This window comes from Phoca vitulina, unplaced genomic scaffold (assembly GCF_004348235.1).
Source record: "Phoca vitulina isolate PV1807 unplaced genomic scaffold, GSC_HSeal_1.0 scaffold2, whole genome shotgun sequence".
Lineage (NCBI taxonomy): Eukaryota > Metazoa > Chordata > Mammalia > Carnivora > Phocidae > Phoca > Phoca vitulina.
In genome coordinates, this window is record NW_022589705.1 from 1,068,063 (window position 1) to 1,089,688 (window position 21,626).

The following is a 21,626-nucleotide window of genomic DNA, read 5'->3' on the forward strand; positions in this document are numbered from 1 at the left end:
ACAGCAAAAGAAACAGTCAATAAAACCAAAAGACAACCGACAGAATGGGAGAAGATATTTGCAAATGACATATCAGATAAAGGGCTAGTATACAAAATCTATAAAGAACTTCTCAAACTCAACACCCAAAGAACAAATAATCCAATCAAGAAATGGGCGGAAGACATGAACAGACATTTTTCCAAAGAAGACCTCCAAATGGCCAACAGACACATGAAAAAGTGCTCCAACATCGCTTGGCATCAGGGAAATCCAAATCAAAATCTCAATGAGATACCACCTCACACCAGTCAGAATGGTTAAAATTAACAAGTCAGGAAACGACAGATGTTGGCGGGGATGCGGAGAAAGGGGAACCCTCCTACACTGTTGGTGGGAATGCAAGCTGGTGCAGCCACTCTGGAAAACAGTATGGAGATTCCTCAAAAAGTTGAAAATAGAGCTACCATACGATCCAGCAATTGCACTACTGGGTATTTACCCCAAAGATACAAATGTAGGGATCCGAAGGGGTACGTGCACCCCGATGTCTATAGCAGCAATGTCCACAATAGCCAAACTATGGAAAGAGCCAAGATGTCCATCGACAGATGAATGGATAAAGAAGACGTGGTATATATATACAATGGAATACTATGCAGCCATCAAAAGGAATGAGATCTTGCCATTTGCAACGACGTGGATGGAACTGGAGGGTGTTATGCTGAGCGAAATAAGTCAATCAGAGAAAGACATGTATCATATGACCTCAGTGATATGAGGAATTCTTAATCTCAGGAAACAAACTGAGGGTTGCTGGAGTGGTGCAGGGTGGGAGGGATGGGATGGCTGGGTGATAGACACTGGGGAGGGTATGTGCTATGGTGAGCACTGTGAATTGTGCAAGACTGTTGAATCACAGATCTGTACCTCTGAAACAAATAATGCAATATACATTAAGAAAAAAAAAAAAGAAGATAGCAGCAGGGGAAGAAGAAGGGGGGGAAATTGGAGGGGGAGATGAACCATGAGAGACGATGGACTCTGAAAAACAAACTGAGGGTTCTAGAGGGAAGGGGGGTGGGAGGATGGGTTAGCCCGGTGATGGGTATTAAGGAGGGCACGTACTGCATGGAGCACTGGGTGTTATACGCAAACAATGAATCATGGAACACCACATCAAAAACTAATGATGTAATGTATGGTGATTAACATAACAATAAAAAATTAAAAAAAAATAAAGCTAGAACAATCTGATGACAAAAAAAAAAATGATGATGAAATCAGTAACGCATAAATAGAGCTGTTTTCCAACACTGAAGATGCATTTGCCCTGATCCTTCCAGTGTCTCCTAAAACCATCCCTGAGACAAGAGAGAATGTGAATAAATGGCTGATTCAGGGTGCAGTCTATGATAATGGAAGCAAGCGAAGCCAAATGAATCAGATTATACCTCTGTAATACAGAGATGAGACATACACAGGTGAAACAATCTCATGGTCAAGGACTCTACTTAACACATCTTTTATGTACCCTTACAGTATGAGACACTTAATAAATGCTTTCTAAGATGGAACTTTTTCTTTATACAAATATTGATCTCTCCTTAATAGAGGATACAAATCCCTTTAGTGTTCCTGCATCTATTGCATCAAAATTAGGTCTACAGGGCACCTGGGTGGCTCAATCGGTTAAGCGACTGCCTTTGGCTCAGGTCATGATCTCAGGGTCCTGGGATGGAGCCCCACATCGGGCTCCCTGCTCAGCAGGGAGTCTGCTTCTCCTTCTCCCTCTGCCCTTACCCCTGTTTGTGCTCTCTCTCTTGCTCACACTCTGTCTCAAATAAATAAATAAAAATCTTAAAAAAAAAAAAAAGATTAGGTCCACAAAAAATAAGATAATGAAACTAAGATTCTAGAAGTTCAACACTAATTTAAGGTCGGCTTGCTCCATGACATAAGAATAATTTCATCTCCGAGAACTGATTTCAAATGACTAAAGCGTCTATAAAAGCAGTGTTTAACTGGTAAAACATTATAAATATCACATAAAATATTTATGACTTAACTCATAAATATAATGTTAAAAATAATTCTAAAGAGCTGGCAATTTCATTATAATCACAACTTTTTTAAAAAAGAGATTTTTATTAAGCTTTTACAGCACTATTCCAGAGCTACTTGAGGAGGAGGGATAAGTAGCAGACAGGCTGTTATCTTACTTCCTAAATTCACAGCTGGGAAGGAGAGTGTTCTCTACTGAATGTGAGTAAAACTTTCCATGAGATTACAGACATCCGGGACAACCCCAGGTCAGTGGTCAAAGCAGAATCAAATTCCCTTCCAACAACCTCTGCTTTCAGCCTTACTTCTCTGAGCTGGCAGCTTAGATAACGTGGACGGGAAACAACCCCATGCTAGGAGTCCAATACTTTGATTAACTTATGGCAACTCCCTCAATTGCCCTTTTTCATGTTCCTTGGTAATGACCTCACCTTTCAGGGAATTAGGGGAAAGCATACTAGTGGTCGGGATGTAAAAGTACTGTATCCCCCCCTTATTTGTCTGCTTTAGCCAATGCCTGTGTGGCCTACCTGCCCTGGTACTCAGGAGAAAAATAAAAACAGGCTGCTGTCCGAAGTTCTTAATGGCCAGGTGTCTCTCTTCTCCTCTCACAGACCCATCCACACGCTCGTAGCTGTACCCTTCACACACAGAAAGAAAACAGACATAGAAACCCTTTCACATATTCTTTGAGGAATAAAACTCTGTCGGCTCAAAACCAAATGCTAATTTTGTCCCTTTTTGTATACATGTATGCCTCTACTTGAAGCAAATCCCATGGGAAAAATCTAAATTTAGGTGACATTTCATTGTTTTACACAAGAACTCAACATAATATACCTCTCTGGGATTTTTAAATACATGCAGTTGATGTATTTGGCGTTTATGGAGTTAATAGTCAATTCTGACTATCCCAACCCCGAAGCACACTGTGAACCACACTGTGTGGTAGTTTCCAATTCTGCCACGACAGAATTCTTACTAATGCAAGCAGTAAGACAAGCACTGAGGAGCTGGTGAGTGAGCCTGCCCAATGGCCCAGCAGCTGCCTTTCAATGAAGCTTCAGGTTCACCCATCACCACAGACCCCTGTCAGGAAAGGGAATTATATGCTCAAGCCCTGTTTGTGAATCTGGGGATCCCCCAACATGCCAATGGCATTTCCTACAAGTGTCCAATGGACCAGGTACTGTACTGTAGTACTTAGGGGGCATCGAGTGGCTCCAAGAGACCTACTCTGAATTCATATTTTAAACAGTAAGGTCTGAAGCTGATGCTCCCTCACCACTGATTTCAAGATCAGTCAGTGTTACAGCCTTTTCCCATCATCCCACATACATTTTATTATATATTAAACAGAATCCCCAGGTAATAACTTACATTCCCTATTGTTTATATAGAAAAAACATTCCTTTCCCTTGGTTGATACATGGGATCTCTATAATTTCATCTTTTCTACTGATCCTGAGTAAGTGCTCAACAGTTGAATTGAATATTGCAAGACACCGAAAGCTCGTTTTTTAGCAAACATTTTCAAAAACACTCAACATTTCTGCAACTCGGATTTTTTTTCCAGTATCCACAATTTTAAATCACATCGCCAGTGGGAATGTGTGTGCTTATTTCTGCCCATGTGTCTCCACCTGGCTGTCAATCCTTGTGTAACACACCTCTCTCCTTACTTTCAATCTTCCTTTGGTTCAGAATAATGTTCTTTCACTGCTTTCCTCTGTAACATCCCCACCCCCCAGATTACTCTTCATGGACCTACTAGACTGTTAAGTCTAAAAAAGGCTTAAGCAATGTAGTGGCCAAGGAACGTCACCTCTATAGTCCATGTAGTCTTGGAGAATATCCAACATCTGGGTCATCTGGGAGAAAAGTAAAACTCGATGGCCCCTGGCAAGAAAGAGAAAAGGAAAGGCTACCAACTCTTAAGTTTCCCTGAGGGAAACTTACCAAAGAATACAAGTTTATAAATAAATGAAATACTGAAGTAGAAATATAAATACCATAATCATTTACAGAGACTTCCTCAGAAATGCTAAAAGTTCCACATAAATAACTCCACACGTAGCCATATTCTGCAGAGCCGAAGTTCTCAAACTATAGATACTCCCAGGAGCAAATGCACCAGGCGTACAGAAAGCCCCAGGATAACCAAAGCACGTCTTTCTGGAATGTCAATTTACGTTCCAATTTAATGGAAAGAAATAAACGCTTTCATTCGAACAGCTAAATAAATAAAGGTATGTGAAGAATAAAATGTAAAAGTCAAACGCACAAAACCCAACTGGAAATCATCAGCCATCTATAGCCATTCTCTGCTTGCAGGTGTAAAATCACTATCCTCTCATCTACAGCTGTATTGGCCGAAAAGTCTGAGAAGTATCACTTTACTTTAGAGAAGGGGCAGGTGGCATCTCATATCCCATAGGACACATTAAAAAACTTATGTATAGGGAGAGGAAGGGAAAGGAGGAGGCAAAATGAATTAAGTCAAGAATGAAGATGAGCCTACAGTCCCATGTTATCAGGTATTACTTTAAGTTTTCACAAAGAAAAGAAATATGACACTGTCAAAACAAAAGTCTCGTTAGGAAAACTAATTTAATCTGAGCTTGCGATGTGTGTAAAGGAACAATTATGAAGAACTCCTTCAAGACTAGCCCCAAACGTGTGGAAAAGGCATTGAACTTGAGGACCTCAATTCTAATCCCATCTCTGTCATTTGCTGGCTGTGTCACATGACTACTCTGGGCCTGTTTCATCACCTGTGAAATGAAAAGGTTGGACAGAAAATGTTTATGGGTCCTCCTCTACCTCTAACACACTTATACTAGCTATATCAGAGCCAATAAAATACATGAAGACATGCAATTATTTGGTTTGCACATTCCTAATGTTGGGTGGTTTTGCCAAACCTGAGGTTTTATGGTTAGTTCAGGCTCACTTGGGACAGTTGTCCCAAAGGGACAACTTTGAAACTCTTAGGAAGCTGGGCTTTTTCTAGACTTCTCTGTCCCTCTGGGGTCCAGGAGGATCAGGTAGAGGCTGGATACCAGGCCACTGAACACTTAGCTGAACCTTTTAAGGCTCCAAGAGTGACTTGGTCTTCAGCTACCCAGCCCATGTCTCTGGGAAAGAGTCCTCCAATTTCTCTCTGAACCAAACCATACAGGGGTTAACAAAGGTGCATATTTACTAAGCCCTCATTAAGTGCCAATTCTACAAGGTACCGGCAGGCAATTAAAAAATAAATGTTTGATGATATCTCTGTCTGTGGAACTAAACAATACAGCTGGAGTAGTAAGATTACTGCACATCAATTAAACAGAGAGCAGATTAAGGCAGTGCAATTGCCAAGTGCTGGATTAGGATCCTAGGTGCTGTAGGAATTCAGGAAAGGGAAGGATGATTATGGAGGGGATGGGATGGGATGAGATGGGGTGTAAGTGTAGTTGCAGAGAAGGTGGAACCAGAATCAAGGTCTTGAAAAAAAGAAAACTTGGAATTAGTCTCAAGAAATCAGTGAATTGGGGAGCCTGTGTGACTCAGTTGGTTAAGCGTCTACCTTCGGCTCAGGTCATGATCCTGGAGTCCTGGGATCGAGCCCCGCATTGGGCTCCCTGCTCAGGGAGGAACCTGCTTCTCCCCCCCACCCCCCGCTCATGCTCTCTCTTGCTATCTCTCTCTCTCAAATAAATAAATAAAATCTTAAAAAAAAAAGAAAGAAAGAAGTCAGTGAATCATCTGGTTTTAAAAATTACCAGCTCAGAGCAGAAAATGTAAACTGACCACCTACCTGGAATACAGGAATGCAAGCAGCTTATCCAGTAGATGAAGTTTCCCACTGGCCTCAATCAGGTGGTCTCCAATTTCAAAAGGCTCTGGTTCCACACCTGAAAAAAAAGGAACCTATTCCCAATGAAGTGTCCCCTGGTCATGGCAGACTTCTTAAGTAGAGAAGCTGATAGTGAGGCTACAGCAAGAGGCTAAGCTCCTTCTAACTGAAAATGGGCCCAAGTCTCATCTCTCTTTGAGACGTTTTATAATTATTTGTTTGTATGATAATCTTGGTGCTGCTTAACATCAATCACAGAGCCTAACACCCCCAACATGCTTAATAAATGTCCATCCAAGGAACAAGCCCACTCTTTAGGAAAGGGAGGCACAAGGACATGCTAACGGCCAGAGAACTGAAAATCTGAGACTCTCACTCAGGAAAACAAATCAAGAAATAATGCTTAGATGAATAAACGAGTAATTCTCAAGGCGGGGAATGGCAGGCAGAATAACCCAGAGGGCTTCTTTCAAAATCTCCATGTTCCCAATGCCCCCTGCCTTAAGAAAAGATTCTGAAATGCACCTAATTAATATTCTGTGCAATTTAAAACAATTCATAGTGCTACTTGCAAATACGCCCTTAAAATGACACCAGCAAATCATCCACATTGATCCTACCCATTCCAGTGCCCCCATGGCCACATAAGTCCTAGAAGTGTCCCAAAGGCTACCTATTAGAGTGAATCAAAAAAGCCCTTGTTTGAATTAAAATGAAAATACTACATATTGAAATGTGCGGTATTTAGCTAAAGCAGCACTTAGAGGGAAATTTGCAGACATCTCTAAGATGGAGGGGAAGCAGCAAAGGAGGCTGAGAAAGAGCAGAGGTAGGGAAATGGAGATGCAAGAGAAAGTGCTGTTCCAGGAGCCAAAGGAAGAAAGTGTTTCAAGAAAGAAGTGATCAACTGTGTCAAAGGTTTTGAGAGGTTAATTAAATGTGAACTGACAACCACTGGAGATCACTGGTAAACTTGCAAAGTTAAAGGGTGGTAATGAAAGGCCGACAGCGGAATGGGTTTAAGACAATGGGACATCTAGGATGGCTCAGTCAAGGTTGAGCATCTGACTCCTGATCTCAGCTCAGGTCTTGATCTCAGGGTCGTGAGTTCAAGCCCTGCATTTGGGCTCCATGCCCAGTCCAGCATGGAGCCCACTTAAAAAAAAAAAAAAAAGACAATGGGACATCTAATCACAAAGAAATGATCCCTAAATCCAGATTATGAGACAACCCATAAAACAACCAGCACTGAGATTCTTCAAAACTGTAATTTCAGGCAAGACCAAAAAAAAAAACCAACCAAACAAACAAAAAAGCTGAGGAATGTTTCTGGATTATAGGAGAATAAAGAGACAGACAAATATAATTCAGATCTATGACTCGATTTTGAATTTTAAAAGAAGAAAGTCAAAGCCATAAGGGACATTAAGGGGACAACTGAAAAAAGTTGAATATGAATGATATATTAGATTACATCAATAGGAAAAAATTAACAAAAGAAAATGGAGGAACAAACTAGACAGTAAATACAGGCAATTCTTTTGAAGAATTTTGTGATGATGTTGGCCACAGAAATGTTCATGAAAAGCAATATGAGAAAAAAGGGCACTGTCTCACCATCAAACAGATATGGGTGATCCACACACTTTCGAAGCTGGGACAAGACGTTCTGAAGTTTAACTTTCTTTGCCATCTCATTTTCAAATGCATCTGAAAACAGCAACAGAGAAAGACAGAGAGAGAGATATGGACTACTAAACAAAAACAAAAAAACCAAACAAAAACTCTAAGTTAACCTTACTTATTCAGTAATATATCTCTCAAACCTATATTAACCTCCTAAATTTCACTGAATTGCATTAAGAATTAACAGCATATCCACATGAAGTTTTCTTAACTATCACTTTGTTTTAAGGAAGCCTAACTATAAATGAACTCAGGAGTATGTTGTTACTTTTGCACAATTCTAAATTCCCTTCTTTAACTACTGTTGTGGAGCCAAGGGATAAAATAACACAAAGTGACAGACTGTTCTACTCCTCTCTCTCTGTTCCCACTCCTAATTCCTCTCAGTGAATCCAGTCCAACAAAAAAGCTTTGCAATGTGTTAAATATCTGACGGGGTGGAAAGATGAAAGGCATGACTGGCATACCTGGAAGTGTTTGCTTAACTAACTTCTATGCAGTAAGGACAACTGGTGGGGGGCGGGGGGAGAGAAAAGGAAATTTCACAAGTGCAACAATCAATAAAGTCTGCATTACAGTAAAGATACCCCGCATGGTTTCACTGTGGCTGACCTAAACATTATTCAGAATACAAAACTCCATCCCATATTACTATACAAAGCAAGTGTGATAAGATATTTACTCACCTAGTACACATATACCCACTAGTAGGCATGCCTAGCATTTATTTTGAACAATCATCCTGGGATAATAATAAAATCACATCCTCATTTAGTTTCTAAGCAGTCAAGTGCCCTCTGATTACCTAGGTCTTTCATCAAAATGGCCTTGTAGTATTTTTTCTGCAATGCTGACATGCCGTGGTATATCACTACCTCTGTCTTCTTGGGAAGTTCTGTAGCTACCTCAGCTTTCACCCGCCTCAACAGAAATGGCTGCAAGAGTTTGTGTAGTTCGCTTGCTGTGTAAGGAAAAAAAAAAACAAAAACAAACCAACAACACAAGAAGAGTAGGATGAAATTTTCATGCCAATTCCACATGCTAGACCAGTATGGTTATTTCTCACAGTACAGGTGAACCTTGAACAACATGGGTTTGAACTGCGCAGGTTGACTTAAACGCAGATTCTTTTTTTTTTTTAATAAATATAGTACTATAAGTGTATTTTCTCTTCCTTAGGATTTTCCTAACATTTTCTTTCCTCTGGCCCCTTGACTGTCAAGAACACAGCATAACACACATAACACACAAAATATGTCATCATTGACTGTTTATATTACCAGTAAGGCATCCAGTCAACGGCAGGCTATTAGTAGTTAAGTTTGGGAAGTCAAAAGTTATAGCAGATTTTTGACTGTGTGTGGGCCGTCAACACCCCTAACCCCTGGTTGAAGGGCCAACCATGTTTCTTCCTTCATTGGGTTCTTTTTTCCAACTCCTTCTGAAATTGTTACTGACTCTCAACTCAAGAACTAGGAACACTCAAAGAACTGGATTTTTATTAATAATCTCATTTGCATGGAGTTTTACTATTTCCAGGATACTTCTGCACTTAATCTGATTAACCAGCATAGCAGCTCAGAAGTAGAGGGCCAAGTAATATTGTCCCCATTTTCATAGCTAAGTTAAGCACACTTTATCCAAAGTCACACAGCTGGATGCTAATGTTGCTATTATTCAAACTCAGTTCTTTTCAGTTCAACTCCCTTGTTCCTTCCCCAGGTATCATGAACTTCAAAAACTAGCCTGAACTGGAATTCCACTGCGTGTTGGGTTGCCAGGTACAGCAAATAAAAATACAAGAATGCAGTGAAATATAAATTCCACATAAACAACAAATAATTTTGTAATAGGAGTACGTCCCATGTAGTATCTGACTGGGTGTCATATATTTTATCTGGCAACCCTAAATATGGAGGCAATCAGAGGAGGTTCCCCCAGTAATCTTCAGCTTATGGTATGGGCATTTTTGCTGTGAGAAGCCCTTCCAACTCATACTCACCTAGTATACATATTCCCACTAGTCGGCATGCCTAGCACTTATTTTGAACCATCATCCTGGGATAATAGTATGGGGATAGACAGGTTATTCTACAAGGCAGTGGGGCAAAGGTGCAAAAGGAAGAAGACTGCAACTGGCAGCTGTATAAAGGAGGATGGTTCCCCTCCTTTGCTCCCACCACTGACTCATCCTAGACTCTTGGTTTTGGTGCACTGTTAACAGAAACACCAGTGCTGTGTGTGGAATGTTGAGGAGTAGTTTGGGACTAGAGTACCCACATACGTTTCTGCCTCAGGAAATAGCACAGAAAGTTAACCAGTTACAAAAGTGTATTATATAAGTTACGTGGGGGGGGGGGGGGGGGGAGTGGAGCAGCAGATTCTTTCTACTTCTTCCAAAAATGATCCATTAAGTCCTACTGTAGAATTGTATAACAAATAAGAATCACGAATAGCAGACAACTGGGAACAACTTGAGGGATCTAGCATCACCTCAGCTTTGTGTGGCTCTTTATCTCCCTAGAAGGTGCCCTCCAGTTATCAATTCTTTTTCTTTTCTACCTATAACCCCATATCTGTTATACACCAGGGAACTTTCTGGGCCCAGACTTCTTGGCATGATTTCAAGGAAGGGAACTTGCCTGACTCAGACTCCTTCTCAACATCCTGGTAATGCTGAACAAAATCTCCCACCTGCTCCTTGGGAAAGAGATCAGGCTCCACAAAACTGAGGAGAGAGTAGAGCTCTTGGAGGCTGTTCTGGATGGGAGTTCCGGTCAACAGGAGATTGAAGACTACTGAGAACTCAAATACATAAATAAGTAAAGTAAAAAATCTATAACCTTGGAAAGCAAGACCAAGTTCCCCATCACAACCTTTACCTGTACAAAGAGGGGCATAATTTAATGGGATGACCACAAGGACATGAAACCAGAAGACTTGGTTCAAGCTGTATACTAGAGATTTGATGTAGGAAATAATACCTCTTCAGTTGTAAGAAGGGGACAAATATCCTCTGAAGAAGATACTGTTACAAGGAGGTTAAGTAAAATCACTGTGTGAACTCTGAAGGACTACATGAGTATTTGATATGGTTATTGTTACTCAATCTTAGTGGGGATTCAAGCTGTATTTTATTACCCACATGGGTGAGTCTACTGAGGCATCAGAGGCACATGGTATCTACTCAACCAGTTTGAAAAAGCTATAGCATCAGCCCCACCACTACAAGCAAGAAGCAAGAAGATCTACATTAAAAGAATGTACAACTTTAGGGTGTATCACACCCAAACCATCAAGACTTCTGGATGTTTCTGGGCCTTATACAGCCCAAAATGAAAGAAATTCTTTAAATTTTGAGCAACAAGTAAGAACAAGAAGAATAAGAGACTAATGAAATAAAAGGTTAGGAAAGACAGTAACAGATATTAGGTTAAGCGAAGGACAACCTCTAAACTGACATTAATAAGAACTAATGCCATTTGAGTTAAAGAATGCAGCAAAAACGGAAAGCCATATCCCATGTATGTTATTTGAAATACTGAAATACAGTATGATACATATATACACATATGTATACATACACACACCTTATTTTAAATATAAAAATGCACTATATTTTGGTTTCTAAAATAATATATATGCATATTTATGTGTTTGGGTGTTCACCCGCACAGCAAAGGATATGGCAGCTGATATACCAAATGTTAATGTATGCATGGGAATAAGATTATTGATGGTTTTTATGTTTATTCTTGTGTTTCTATATTTTGATTTGGAGGGGGTCATAAGAAGATACTGATTTCGTAGTCAGAAAAGGTAACAGATGCAATGACACAATTAAAACTGATTTGAAAATGATATATTACTATTTTTTTGCAATCTCCTTTTTTTGTTCTCTTTTAAATTGATTAATCAATGTCCACCCACTCATGCCTGCTCTGCTGATAGGGCAATGTTTTCATAGAATTTAAGTATGGGAACTGGTCAGAAATAAATGCTTTCAACAACCAATTCACCTTTTTACAATGTGTTCACCAAGCAAAGAGCTGGGGTGACCAAAGAATATGAAGTCAAAAAGATAACCAGGATTGTTAGTCACTACAGTCAACTTATACAGTCACATGAGCTAATATATTTATTCACAGTAGTGTCCATTTAGTATCAAAACTTGTAACTGGGTGAAAAAAAATCAAGAGACAATCTCTTTGTATACAGTATTTTTAAAACTTCTTTTTGTGTACGATACTTTGCAAACATTTCCCACGTTGTTAAATATTCTTCTACATAATTTTTCATGGCAGCCTTACTTTGTCAAGGTACTATACTTAGTCTGTGAACTGCATAACCAACTCCCTATGTTTCACTACAAATTGCTTCCAACTTTTACAAACAAGCTGAAAACAATATTATAAAGGGGAAAAAAAGGTACTACCCTTTTCCCTACCTCTATCAATAAATACATTTCTTTCCAACCAACAAGTTGTCTGCAATTCAAACCCCAGTTCATGCTTAGATGACACAGAAATTCCTCACATAATCCCTCTGAGATTTAGTTTCCTTATGAATAACAAGGATAGACTCTGGGACCCGCAACAGAACTTAGCCACTCCAAACCCTGGGGTTCCTTTACTACACCTGCTTCTCTTCTCCCATTATCCATTAGTAAACTGGCATGGTAGTTTAGGGTTAGGTGCCAGAATATGACAACCTCTTGGGAAAAAGATACTGTTAAGAGTCCCTAAAAGAGGCAAAAGACATCATAGGGCAGAGGGGGTCCTCCAGGGTATAGCAATCTTTGAGACTGGTCTAATAACGGACAGTGACCATATCTGCATTAAAATGCTAAAAACTACAACTTCTGGCCAGTAAATAGAGAATTCAGACCTAAGACTTTCCTGCAAATCACCTCTAAATTTATTAACTCATTTGTTATAGGACATGATGTTATAGGACAGGGACCAAACTTCAGTGATGGCCACAGGAATTCTCATATGTGGTCTCATTTGTAAGGTCAGCAAGGAGAAGGGCACTTCTTACTCACAAGCTGTTCCACTGGATCCTCAGAAAAAAGAGCAAATCTAGGGCTACACTGACATTTCTCATTTCTCACTGTGCCACAATGGTGCCAGAGATCAAGAGAAGGGAATGAGATCAAGGGTATCACACTCAAAAGTATGACAAAGACAAGAGAGACCAGAGCTAATAGTCAATGGCATGCAATGGGGTCTCTTCATTACTCCATGTGAACTATCAAATCCTTAAAAAAGGTAAATGGGGGGGAAGGGTAAAATATGTCAGATGTATCTGCTATTGCAGACAGAAGAGTTATAAGAAGATCATTTTTAAAGAATTACCCCTCTGAAGATCAAAAGAGAGCTGAAACATTTCCAAAAATACAACATATTTTATTGAGGTAGTGTCTTATTATTTGATACCCAGATTTCAGTAAATGTTATCTTCTATGTAAAAGACGAGAGGAAGAAGTTAGGCCATATTAAGTACTACCTCTGTCACTCACAAAATGTTTATTTAGCCCTATAGAAATCTGACTAAAAAAATGTTTCAACTTAACTAACTCTATACAGGCCCAAGATAGTATTTTTTTTAAAGGAAGTTATACAAAAACTAAGACTATCCTGTGAGTTTACCTCTGAAAGTGTCTTATGCAGCAAGGAGCTTTGGTTTTTCAACCTGTGAGCTTCGTCCACAACAAGAACACTCCAAGGGAAGCTGTGAGAGAAAAATCCAAGCTTTCAGTTTTGTGTAACCCAAGCATGTATCTCACAGCCAAAAAGTCTTACCATACAACCAGCACTAGTGTTGGAAAGACTAATATTAAGCCCATTCTATTAGAAACACACTCAAATTGCCTTTTTTTCTTAAGATTTATTTGTTTATTTATTTGAGAGAGAGCACACACATGAGTAGAGGGAAGGGCAGAGAGAAAGAATCTCAAGCAGACTCCCCACTGAGCATGGAGCCCCACACAGAGCTCGATCTCACAACCCTGAGATCATGACCTGAACCGAAATCAAGAGTCGGATGCAACCCAGGCACCCCTCAAATTACCTTCTTATCTGAAAGCCTGCCATGTACATAAGACAACATCTGGATAAGGTACTAAGTTTAAGGGAATTTGTTTTCCAAGATGGGAAAGATCTGTGCATAAAGGCAGAAAGGAAGGAGCTAGAGACAAAAAGCAAAAGGAAACATTTATGACCACCTACTATGTGCCAGATCCTGTGCTTGGTTGGGGCTTTATGTCTGTTATTTAATCCAAGAGAACATGGTGAGTAGACATTATTCTGCTCATTTTACCACCAAGGAGACTAAAGCTCAGAAAGATTAGGTGACTGGGTCAAGGTCATAAAGCTAGAATGAGGTAGAGCTGAGATTTAAACCCAGAAGAAAAATCAAGAGAAAATGGTGTCACAGTAGCTTAAAAAGTGTTTTAGATTTAAACATGGGAAAGCAGTGAGTAAGATCAAATGTTATAGACGTTCGGGAAGATACATCCTTTGGATATACCATGGAAGTCATTGGTGGCTGTTGCTAGAGCACAAAAAATTCGAAATATGGAAAAATATGTTATGTATGAATATGTTCCAAGCTGCATTATTTAAAGTAGCAAAAAGCTGAAAATAAGTAAGTCCAATTATACATGATGTAATATTATTCAGCATTTTGAATACTATGATGATTATCTTACAATAAGAAGGCCCATGGTAACTAAAAAATATATAAATATTATGTATCTTCTCACAAATGAGAAACCATGCAAGAGATAACAAAGTGAAAGTTATAAGATTTTTTAAATTTTTATTTTGAAGTTTTTTTTTTTTTTTAATTTATTTATTTAACAGAGAAAGAGAGATAGCGAGAGCAGGAACACAAGCATGAAGAGTGCGAGAGGGAGAAGCAGGCTTCCCGTGGAGCAGGGAGCCCAATGTGGGGCTCGATCCCAGGACCCTGGGATCATGACCTGAGCTGAAGGCAGACGCTTAACGACTGAGCCACCCAGGCGCCCCTCAATTTTTATTTTGTTTGCAAACATTCTGTAATCTCATTACATTGTTCTTTTTTTTTCCTTAAGATTTGAGACAGAGAGAGAGCACGAGAGGGAAGGAAGAAAGTGGGAGAAGCAGACTCCCCACTGAGCAGAGAGCCTGATGTGGGGCTCGATCCCAGGACCCTGAGATCATGCTGAGCCAAAGGCAGACGCTTAACCAACTGAATGTAGGTGCTTATTACGTTGTTCTTATACTTAAAAAACTAAATGTATATACAAGGAAGATACACTGGAAAGATAGTGGGTAGGGAAATAAAAATCACTCAAAAATTAGAGAAAGATCTTCAGCAGATGTTGGCCTTACAAGGAAGATGCCCTCTTCCTCTGAGGCTACAGAGAAAATCCAGAAAACAGGTGCAGAAACAGAAACCTAGTACCATCTACCTATTGAGAGCGATGCAGATGGAGGGAGAACTGGGGGTCCAAAGAGAGTAGGAACTGGGATCATTCCTGCTGGGTAGCACTTGGAGGAGGTGCATTTAAGGATTACAAGGAGTAAGTGTCCAACTGGTGTTGGACAGTGGTCATGAGATAAGGTGGCTAAGTGGCCATAAAATAGCACCTGGCCTGTTCAAATCAGCATTCAAAACAATTTAGGTCCTATTTCCTTGTGAAGAACTGGGTATTAAAGTCTTACAAAGAGCAAGCACACGGTAAAAGCTTATCAGTGAAGCAGCCTACAGGGAGATGGATGTGGGCTCAGTGAAAGGAAGGTCAAATCACTCATCAAAGAACACCAAAGTACACCAAAGGATGCCCCCTGGAGGGGAAGAGGTGGAGTGAATTTCAGCACTGAATGGAGAGTGGGATGAGGGAACTTCTAACCCTCTCGACCCGAAGATTTCATAGGTCTGTTATCAAAAAAAATTTTTCATATTTTTCATATTGGTATGTACACCATCTTAATTCCCCACAAAACCTCTTTAGGACAGGTATTACATTACCCTTTCTGGCTCTTCTCAGTGTGTGATCTAGTAATACACAAAATAACCTTGTCACGTCTATCAAAACAATAAATCTGTACCCCTGGGGTTCATACTGTTAGCCAACATTATAAATGCCCCCTTATTACTTAGGTTCTTAAATTCACATGGGATGGATTTAAGATGGATGATTTAATATAAAAAGATTGTATTTCTGATGAATAATGTGAAACTCCAGTGCACTTAGATAATTTGAGAAGCTGTCCCTGGGGTTTGTTTTGTTTTGTTTTTTTCTGGAATCAGTATCAGATGTATGTATGTATGTATGTTTGTTTGTTTGTTTGTTTGTTTACTGAGAAGCTCTCTTAAAGTTTCCACAGCACTGCGTGCTATATTTGGATATCTGCTTCGCCATTATTAGCAATGTAGCCTTGGCTGGGTTACCTAATCTGTTACTTTCCTCCTCCATAATATGAACAATAAATAATACCTGCCTACTAGGGTTTTCATGAAGATTACGTAGGAAAATTTAAGTACCCAAAAACATTTATGTCCCAATCTTCTAGCCTTTTGAGACTTCCCACATTCTGCCTTGTATTACGGATATCCAAATACTGCCTCTCCCTCTACTGGAGTCTACATCCTCTTAGGGAGCTCTAGAGTTTACTTTCCTGGCACTGGTGGTAACTCCCAAACAGTGTTTTTCCAAAGAAAAGATCTTCAACAAGTATTAGTTGGATATTAATAATAAAAAAAGATAGAGGGAAAGCATATTTTCTTCTTAAGAAGAATAAGATAACGTGCTCACTTAAATGAAACTTAAGTGAACCAAAATATGGGATGGAAGTCATGAAATTTATGTCTGGGCCTTTAGTATCTCAAAATAAGATGAAAACAGGGGCGCCTGGGTGGCTCAGTCCGTTGGGTGGCTGCCTTTGGCTCAGGTCGTGATCCTGGGGTCTTGGGATCGAGCCCCGCGTCCGGCTCCCTGCTCAGCGAAGAGCTGCTTCTCCCTCTCCATCTGCCTGCCACTCTGCCTACTTGTGCTCTCTCTCTCTCTCTCTCTGTCAAGTAAATAAATAAAATCTTAAAAAAAAAAAAAAAAGATGAAAATAGAAATCCAACTCAGAAGAACCTGGATGAGAAATAACATGTAAAATACTGATAAAGCACTATGAAAACAAGTTTCTGAATATTAAAGATGCCCACCTAACCACATCATAACTATGCATTCTACGGAGAATGAAATCCTGTCAACACATCTTTTCTTATGTACCTAAAGTCTGGCTAATGTTTAATTTACATTATAACCGTAGTCCCAACCCTATACTGTAACATATCACCCCTAGTATCAGGTAGTATGAAGAATTACATCTAGGTTTCCTATACTTCATGAGCTGATATGAAAGCCTGAAAGCTAACTACTTAAAAGTATATTTAAAACTCCCTTTCTAAAAAGTGAATTTTATAGCACTGACTGCTACTTAGGATATTTCTAGGAAAAGGCTCGAATAATTCACCTCCTATATTATTGTAAAATCTCCAAACAGCAGTCCTGAAAGATATCTATGCAATTTGCAATGAAAAGAGTCTAATATTTATTAACCACCCACCATGTACACCTTATTTAATCCTCACAACAGCCATCCAAAGCGAGATTTAATTATCCTCATTTCACAGATGAAGACGCTGAGGTTCACTAAGGTTAAGTAACCCAAGGACACACAGCTAATGAGCAACGGGCTATAGTGCAGGCATCCCGCCATGCCACCTGTCTGTAAATAAGACTCATGGAAGACATACCATGAAGATGTACCAGACATACGATGAAAGAGACAAAGTACTAAAATGTAAAGACATGACTCTCATGACATATTCAACAGTTTCTGAAGCAGTGCAACATACTCACGATTTTAGAAATGATGAATCTTTCAAGCAAATCTGAAAAGAAAAAAGACACATTATAACTAGTATTAACATAACTGATACTATAAACTACTTTCCTAATAGCTAAATCCTGTAGTTTAAGAGAGTTAAGTCTCACTCATTCACTAAGTAAAAAAAGTTGAGCATAATTTTTAAGTAGCGCTATCCCAAAGAAAAAACATAGGCACGAATAAGTGGAAGGTCTTGCTTACAGTGACTAAGTCTTCCCTTAAAGAATAGGAACTTAAAATGAAACTGGACCCGCGCCCCCCACCATGGTGAATGGGTATCAAGGAGGGCACGTATTGCATGGAGCACCGGGTGTTATAAGCAAACAATAAATCATGGAACACCACATCAAAAACTAATGATGTGCTGTATGGTGACTAACATGACATAATAAAAAAATTTTTTTAAATAATTTAAAAAAAAATGAAACTGGAACTTAGTGTCCTCTACTCCCATCCTGCAGTAATAGACAATGCTTCAGCCCACAAAACCCTTTCTCCTACCTGCCTGCCTCCTCCTATTCACCAGCCAAGTGCCACCTCCCTGTGGAACCTTCACCCTTGATGCACCAGGAAAGAGAGAGAGATAGCCAACTAATTTGGAACACAATGGTCCTTCACTTCCTTTGGTCATGGTCCCTCTCTGAGAATCTAATGGAAGTAGACTTTTCTCCCAGAAAAATGTATGCTCTCAAAAAAAGTTAAATTTAATTCCAGTGGATTCTGCAACTTCTACAGTCCCAGGTTAAGAGTTCTTGCTATACAGAAATAAATGGATACCTCATAGGTAGTTAGCAGCACATGAAAATGTGACTCTTGTTTTAGATCTTGCTGTAGATGGGCTCTCTCCTCCTTGTCACCTGTATATGTTATACAGGAAAGACCTGGAGCAAATCTGAATCCAAGAAAAGAGGTAGATGAACACCAATGCAGAGCCAAAGGGAAGGGTGTACATATCTGGAAAATTACATTTCATGGAAGATCAAGGACATGAAGATTTCATGATGTCCTGCAACCAGAAAGAGTCCTGGGCCTCTGGAATCTTATCTAGAGTAAAGGTAAAACTATGAATAAGTTCCTGCGTGAAAAGGCAGAAGGGCTGGATGAATATCTACAAGGGCACTGTACTAATTCTACAGAGAAAACTATTTTTTCCATGTTGGTTACTTCCCATGTCACTGTGAAAAAGATGGTTTCTCCTTTAGTTCAGCAAAATTTACTGAGTACTGATCTTCAAACTGCCAAATAGTAACAATAACATTCATTGAACCTTACCCCCATCAGATTCTTTCTCCTACCTACATTGCCTCAGGTCAGAGTTGTCTGGAAGAAATCAAATCAATGATTGGGACAATATGTTGCTTTATCATATTTCACATATCACCCAGAAAAAAAATCTTAATCAATGTAAAAAACAAAATTACAGCTACATCTGCTCTATACCTCTCCATCTCTTCTCTCCAGTTGCTCAAAACGGACAAGGGGCAAAGAATCAGAAATGGTCCTTCATCATTTAATCTTCCCGCCAAGTAAATGAAGAGAGCAATAGTCTGGAACACACAAAAAGAAGGCAGTTTTTATCACATTTCCACATGAGAAACAACCACAAAGTTGCCATGACCTTGGAGGGAGCACAAACAAAAAAATAACATACAATCTTCCACACATCTGGAGAGTCATCCATTCCTAAAGTGAAATCATGTTAGCCTAAACATAATTGCCAAAGAAATTTATGGGACTCAATTACATCAATAGTTAACAAGCAGTGGTGCTCAGTATTTATGTATTGAATCCTGTGATGCAAAGGGAAAAAATCAGGAAAGATAACAGAAATAAATGAAAACAGTGCAAATAATGCACAAGATCAAGAAAACTCTGAAAACATAAGGCAAGAACATCCAAGATGTGACTACAGATGACCTACTATGTGGTGGTCTCCGCTGCTTGCCACACTCTCCAGAGGGAGGATGTTTTCCTTCCTAATTTCCTCCCTCATTTCCTTAGTGTTTTCCTTCCTTCTGCCTGCATTTATAGAGTGCCTTCTATTTTGCTAAGCACTGTTCTAAGATCAAGTATATCATAGTGAACAAAACAGACAAAACTCCTAGCTCTCCTGGAGCATACATTCTAGTGAAGAAAACAAACAATAAATAATACCTCATAAGCATATAAAACAAAAATCTTTGTAAAGCCAAACAGGCATATTTTAGGACATCACTGTACGTACTTTTGACTAGAAAAGTTTGTTTCTGTGATAAAGAGAGAAAATCACACTCTTTCATAAAACAAAATGTTTGAGGAGCCCCCATCCCCAAATGCTGAACCATTCGGAGAAAATCTATCCTAAAGATACAATCCAAAATCCTGAAAAAGCTATATGCCCAAGGATATTCACATGGAGGTTAATACAGCACAAAAAGAGGGGACACCTGGCCATTCCTCATCTGCAGAATATTTACGTTATGATGAATTCTCTTGATGGAATATTATGTAGCCAGCAGAAGATGACTGTGAAGGATATAATAAAATGGATAATTACAATAACAAAGTTAGATTAATAAAATACAAACTACATGTACGCTATAATGTCAACCATTTAAAACACACTGCTATTCATTGCTTATGGTTAGAGTGTTGTGGCTATAGGGTGGCAGTTATTTTTTAACGAGATTACATTAATTTTATAATGGAAATAATTTCCTTTAAAAAAAAAAAGAATTTCCTTTTTTAACTATCCATCACTTCCCAGCCCAGATTGTACCAGAGCAATCACCCAATAAGTACATACTGGAATAAAATCATTCTATTTAGCTTTTGCTGAGGATACTATTGAGAGAAAAATTTATCTTTTGTTAGGGTAAACCACATGTATCTACAAAATTAATTTGGATTTACTAGTGAATTCTACCAAACATTTAGAGAAGAAACAATGCCAATTTTACACAAATTCTTTTAGAAAACCAAAGGGGACAAAAACTTCTCAATTCATTCTGAGTCCATCTTTACCACAAAACCAAAACCAAAGACATTATAAGAAAAGAAAACTACAGATAAGTATCTTTCATGAACACAGATGCAAAAATTCTGAACAAAATTTTAGCAACATGGAATTTGGAGGTATAATAGTTTTAGGACACTTAAGGTAGAGCTATATGAACACTCTGGAGAAAGACAAAGGACAAGTGGAATTTGCTGGCTCTGAATGAAGTCAGAGGGATTCCAATGTGCAAAGCAAAGGAGACTGCAGGGAGGGCTCTGTACATGATCCGAGTATCTCTTAGCCTGGCTCCCAGAGAGATCCAGAAAACTTACCTTCGTTCTAGTTCCATAATTCTCAGTTCAGGAATGAACTGAGGACCTGATTTATTTGCCTGAGAAACCTGAAGGTGACAAATGAGGTCCTTGAGGGTACCATACTCAGAGGTCATTTTGTATTCCAAATAACCCCTAGATCAATGAGGTATATGTGACTTATATAAAGTAGTCTCCAACACGTGGTCAGACAGAACGTTTGTAGAACTATGTGCAGAACTGCTCCAACTGGATGTTTATGTATGTCAGGTCAGACTTGCAGGGGGCAAAAGAGCCTCTAAAGGGATCAATGAGACCTTCACTCATTCTGTCTATTCACTAGTAAAAACTTTTTGGTATGAGGAAACTTGTATGTCCATGGTTTCTGATCAAGTGGCCTCTGCTGTATATCCTGACTGCACTGACTTCTTTAGTATCTTATAGATGAGTAAACCTTGTGTGACTAACCCAAGGAGTGTCTGTGTCCGGACTTTCAATCGATCCAAGCCTTCCACTGACATCTGACAAAACAGGGCTATGTTGGTGATCCTCCTGCCAGAATAATCCATCTCAATGCCCAAGGAGGCCACATCTGATTCTCCAGGTCTCTAGACTGGGTGCTCCCACTAGATGACCAAGGCATTTTGGAAGACAGGATTCTTCCTCTGCACTTCTCTAGCATAGCACAGAAATGAGAAGTAGCCCTACCACCCACTGAGGAAGAGAGATAAATAGATCCAGTTAACTAAATAGAAGTATTGCTAAGGAGGGCAGAGTCCATTTGATCCCGGGGAGACAGATATATTTACATAGAGAAAAACCCTGCCCATTAA

General features: G+C 39.3%; 1 protein-coding gene across 3 annotated transcripts in view; it reads right to left on the reverse strand.

The window, feature by feature from the left end:
* Positions 1-21,626, reverse strand: part of CHD1L (chromodomain helicase DNA binding protein 1 like) — a 164,878-nt gene that overhangs the window by 36,875 nt on the left and 106,377 nt on the right. For all 3 annotated transcript variants that reach the window (XM_032420126.1, XM_032420120.1, XM_032420137.1), the window contains exons 3-12: positions 18,946-19,052; positions 18,283-18,397; positions 17,478-17,509; positions 13,225-13,306; positions 10,216-10,378; positions 8,379-8,534; positions 7,505-7,597; positions 5,849-5,945; positions 3,869-3,942; positions 2,574-2,684 (exon numbers count right to left, since the gene is read on the reverse strand). In XM_032420126.1, the coding sequence (XP_032276017.1) occupies positions 2,574-2,684; positions 3,869-3,942; positions 5,849-5,945; positions 7,505-7,597; positions 8,379-8,534; positions 10,216-10,378; positions 13,225-13,306; positions 17,478-17,509; positions 18,283-18,397; positions 18,946-19,052 (1,030 nt within the window). The remainder of the gene's footprint in view (positions 1-2,573; positions 2,685-3,868; positions 3,943-5,848; positions 5,946-7,504; positions 7,598-8,378; positions 8,535-10,215; positions 10,379-13,224; positions 13,307-17,477; positions 17,510-18,282; positions 18,398-18,945; positions 19,053-21,626) is intronic.